Below are 4,765 nucleotides of genomic sequence, written 5' to 3'. Positions count from 1 at the left end.
GGCGGCGGTAGCGGTACCGGTTGCTGCGGCCCTGCCTTGGCAGAATAGGTGTAGGAAACCCGTTCAAGGTGCAGGGAAATACCTCGTGGGGGGGTGCAAGATGAATCTCCAGACTTCCTAATACACTAATCTGGGAATTTACCTGACCCTGTGTAATGACATTCAGTAATTTATTTGTTGAGGCTTCTAGGTAGAAATAGATCTATGTCTGAAATTAGAAGAAAAATAACAAAATTCTAGCAAAATAGGAAATAATTTAAGGCAGGCTTTTAGAAACTGATATCCTCCAGAAAACCAGTGCGTAACAACTCGGCTGCTGCTGTATACTTTTTTTTCCCCCACGTGCTTGTTGACTTTATCCTGACACAATCACCAAAAGGAGAAAAAAACCCAAAACCTAATCCTGTGGTTTAATTTTCAGTTCCTGTACGACATAGCAGCAGCCATGGGAAGAGAATGTTTATTATCAAGGCAACCAGTTTTTATGATACTCGATTTCTGAACTTATTGGTGAGTTAAAAATTAATTTATTACATTCATTATAACTATCCCTTGCAAATGGTTTAAGAGTGTCTAAAATACAATTTTCTCTACTGATTACTTGACAGCATCTAAAATGCGGTTGGCACTATTCACATGAACAAGAATTTCCAGTTCTTCTCCTAAAGAATTTTTTGTCATATGTTGTAAAATCAGCACTAGATGAAGTAAAAAGATTGGCTCAATGGCAAAGATTGTGATAGGTACTTAAATTGATGCTGTACTGGCATTCTTAAATTATATGTTTGTGTTCATATATGTATTACCTACAAATGCTTTCCACTCCATCCTCCTTTTTAAAACATATAAAGTTACTCTTCTGCAGGGTTTGCCTTCAGTTACCTAATCCACTAAAAACAGCGATTTAGCCTTAGGAAGCCTGACCTGAGTTTGACCCCTAAAAAGCTAAGTTTCGGATAAAGCCTATTATGACGGGTAACAGCCAACTCGATACAACTCCCGTCGTGTGATCAGGCTTCCTTTATCTGTCTCCCGGAGTTACCAAAGCCAGCAGTGGTTGCATTTATGTTGGATTATACTGCATCATAGTTAGTGCCTCATGACAGTTAAATGCTGCAGCCAGTGAGCATAAGGTGCTGAGACGGCATTTGGGGAAAGTGTCACTGTCTGCTCCTGCAGAGAATGACCTCTCCAGGAGACTGAAAGCTGATCTAAATAGGCTCATGGACTGACACATCATCGCTAATTCTGTAGTCTAGTTTGTTAATTAACTGATTGTAAGCACCAATATGTCCTTACATACAACATCCCTATCTAACCTATGAATGCAAATCTAGGAATTACTGGCTGTTACATAATTTTTGTCTAAATTTTGTCAGACTTCTGAGTTTCCTGTACTGTTTCTTTCTATCCCCTGTACAGAGATTCTATGTATTTCTGACTGGAATACCAGTGGCACTATTCATAACATATGTCAACATCTTCATTGGTGAGTGCTCTAAGCTAAGTACACAGGCAAAGTTATTAAATGGAAACTAAGCATGCTAGACAGAAAAAGTGCTTTTAAGGCTTGTTCTTTGGAAACCACAAAATAGGCCTAACAGTTACAGCAGTATTGCATAAGTACATCAGTGTTCCCAGTATTTTTATTTTTCTGTAGTTGTTTCTTTTAAAAGCTTTCCACGTTTTTAAAAACTGAAAGGTTCTATCTTTTGACAGTCTTTCAAACATCTGTCAGGTTTAGTGAACAGCTCTTCTGTATTCAGATGAGGAGTGTGTATTACCTTGTCTTACATACTTTAAGAAGGGTGCACACACTGCAACTGTCATTTTTTATCTAGCAAAAAAAGCCAAAATTATTCTTGGCAATACATGTTTTAAATCTACTATGGATTTAATTTAATAGAGAAATTAGGAAAAATCCATGCTTTCAGCTCATGTACTTTAAAGAGCATTTCTGTCAACCTGATCTTAGTTGTTTCTTCTGCATAGCTGCTAATTTCACCCTTTTTTTGTGTAGCTTAAAGTCTATGAGCGAGACACATGCAGTGTGAAGTGTCTGGAAAAATTACCAGTCCAATTTTTCTGAATAGAGCTCAGCTTGAGGGATTAAGTACTCTCCATGTGAAATAATGATATTTTCCTAATGTGAAAGGCAGAATATAAGGTACTTAAAAAATTAAATGTTCCTCCCCTCCTTTCCTTGTCAGGTGAAGCTGAACTTGCAGAGATTCCTGAAGGTTATGTTCCAGAGTACTGGGAATACTACAAGGTAAGTGTACTATATAACAAGGCGGCATGTTATGGACGGCCTTCCTCACGATGACACTTTTGGAAGTAAACTGTGTGGAGTATGATAATGCGGATGGCCATATCCCTGCCATTGGGTATCAGTGTTCTAGAACTTGAATTGTGCATATACCATTTTGGTAAACTTGCTTTTTTCAGCTTTATGGAACAGGCATGTAGGAAATCTGCTTATTGATGCAAGTAGATGCAAATGATCTGTAACTTTACGCAAGTAAACCGTTGAAGCTATATGCCAAGAATTCTTTTATAATATTCCTAAATAGTAAGAACAGTCTTTTGTTCTCTTTATTCTTAGCATGCAGTTTTCGTTTCTTGCTGTTCTTCTACATCATCTTAAGATACTGGAGTTTAAAGTCACAGTAATTTCTTTTGTGTTGTTTGAAAGTCCAACCATGCTTTTATGTCTAGACTTGAAGACTTTTATAGTAAAAAACTCAAGGTTATACTTTTTTCATTTCATTGTATTTTCTAAAAATTAGTCCCTGGCTTCTTGCTGCAAGCATTTTTTTTGGTATTGATAGGAAGTAACTGAATTCAGCAATGCTATTATGACTGTTTCAACTCATTTAGACTTTTGTTCCTAGTGAAATTACCTCTGTCTGCAAGCAAAACTTTAAATGTTACTGATTGTGGTAAGAGGCTTGGAGACCATTTCTGTGATTGCAGTGGCAGTTCAAGGAACTTCAGCATAAAGAAATTAAATCACATGTCTTCCATTAACTTTTAATTTTGCTATAGAATAGTCATCTGCAGGTTATCTTGGCATTAAAAATGGCAAAAGAAATACAGCTTTTTAGGGCCTGATCTTACAAATAGTTGAGCTTAACTTTACTGTTACGATTTGAGTGGCACCCATAGTGTTGATGACGTGTTTTCAGAACTGGGAACGTGCAAAATGATTTATTTATGATGACATTTCTACTTGGAAATTCTGTGGATAATTTTCTGCTCTTCTGTTTTCCAGCACCCTATAAGTCGCTGGATAGCTCGTTACTTCTTTGACCCCCCTGAAAAGGACTATGAGAAAGAGTTGGCTATTCTTGATGTTGAAGCGAAGAAAACTCAACTGAGGTATGTTACATAGTTGAGGGTTTTAAAATACAATTACAAACTGTAGTTGACTCTTTTATTTTGCTTAACATACAGAGTTGGTTGGTGCTTGTGCATGTATCACTTGGCCCTGAGTGCTTGCTGAATTGGCCGGTGGCAAAGTGGAAGTTACGGTATCCGTAGTCCTTGCCTTCTCAGTATTACCAAAACTGCAATGATCCAAGGGCAGTCTTGTAAAAAACCAGCGTCTTTTCAAAACTGTTCATATTTATAAAGGTATAGCTCTGTCCTCCTGAGTCAGGAAATGAACAGTTCTTTTTATAAGTGAATTGAGTAGCTAAATGACAGTTTACAGGACTGGTCACGTTCTTTGTTGCTGTTGGAAATTTTTGTGGGTGACGACAACCATGTTGTATTGAGTTTATTCTGTACTTACTCAGAGTAAATTGTGGTGGTAGAAGAAAGCCTGAGTTCCATGCGCTGTTGCTATTGGGACCAAGACTCCTTCTACCATCACATTTACTTTGGGTTTTCTTGCTCCTATTTATTTCTATTTGAAAGCTGTACCAAAACTACCTAGACCCTTACTAGGCAAGAACCTGTGACAGAACTCCTCCAAGTATTTTTGTTGCTCTTTTGTGAGATAACTTGCTGAAAAAATTGAAATAGAAGAATGTAATAGCTCATATTTTAGTTGAACCCTTCATATTTTGGTACTACCTATGTTTCAGTAGTATTTATAAACCGTAGATGATAAACTCATTGCTGGTGTCAGTAAGGCACTAATGTTAAACATTGATGGATGTATGATGAAGACCAATGAACTTAATGTAGAGTGTGTCTGTTGCTCTTTTTTTTAGGCTGTTGGAGTTGGAGGCACGTAGACTGATGAGGCACAGGGGAGATGGACCTTGGTATCATTATGAAACACCTGATAAAAATCTTGTTGACAATTCTATGAAATCCACACCTGACAATTAAACCATTTTAAGGCAGTATGCACGGTCTTAAATGCATACCAACAAATTGTGACTGAGCTATGTAATATACATCCTGCTGTTTACTGATGGAAATTAATAAAGTTAAACAATACTTGTGTTGATTCCGGTAATTTGGAAGAAACTCTGTGGCAGTTAAACTCGTATAACTGCTAAAGTTGTTAATCAGAGAAAATGTCTTATATCAGTTGCCAGCAATTACTCCCTTTCTCCAGAACATCCATGCAGAATGGACTCTGTGACCTAATGTATGTGAAACAAGTTGGTAATGTTAGTCTTCATCATGTCACTTCTAATATTTAAAGTTTTAAATGAAAGGTAGGAGAAACTGCAAGGCTTTTTTTTTCCCACAGTGCCTTGTATCAGATAACTTGTGGAAGATGAACTAAGTAAGAAAAATACCTTTA

General features: G+C 37.1%; 1 protein-coding gene across 1 annotated transcript; it reads left to right on the top strand.

Moving 5' to 3' along the window:
• Positions 1 to 411: 411 nt before the first annotated feature.
• Positions 412 to 4,466, top strand: NDUFB5 (NADH dehydrogenase (ubiquinone) 1 beta subcomplex, 5, 16kDa; the record flags this gene model as incomplete). The annotated part of the gene is given in 5 exon segments (XM_010191523.1): positions 412 to 510; positions 1,423 to 1,489; positions 2,211 to 2,272; positions 3,275 to 3,381; positions 4,221 to 4,466. Coding segments are annotated over 5 exon segments (456 nt in total), but the record flags the coding sequence as incomplete, so codon positions are not given.
• Positions 4,467 to 4,765: the final 299 nt, after the last annotated feature.

The sequence above is a fragment of the Mesitornis unicolor genome, unplaced genomic scaffold, assembly GCF_000695765.1.
Source record: "Mesitornis unicolor isolate BGI_N332 unplaced genomic scaffold, ASM69576v1 scaffold37750, whole genome shotgun sequence".
Lineage (NCBI taxonomy): Eukaryota > Metazoa > Chordata > Aves > Mesitornithiformes > Mesitornithidae > Mesitornis > Mesitornis unicolor.
Note: the sequence above shows the minus strand (reverse complement) of the source record. Positions and strands in the feature narration are given on the sequence as shown.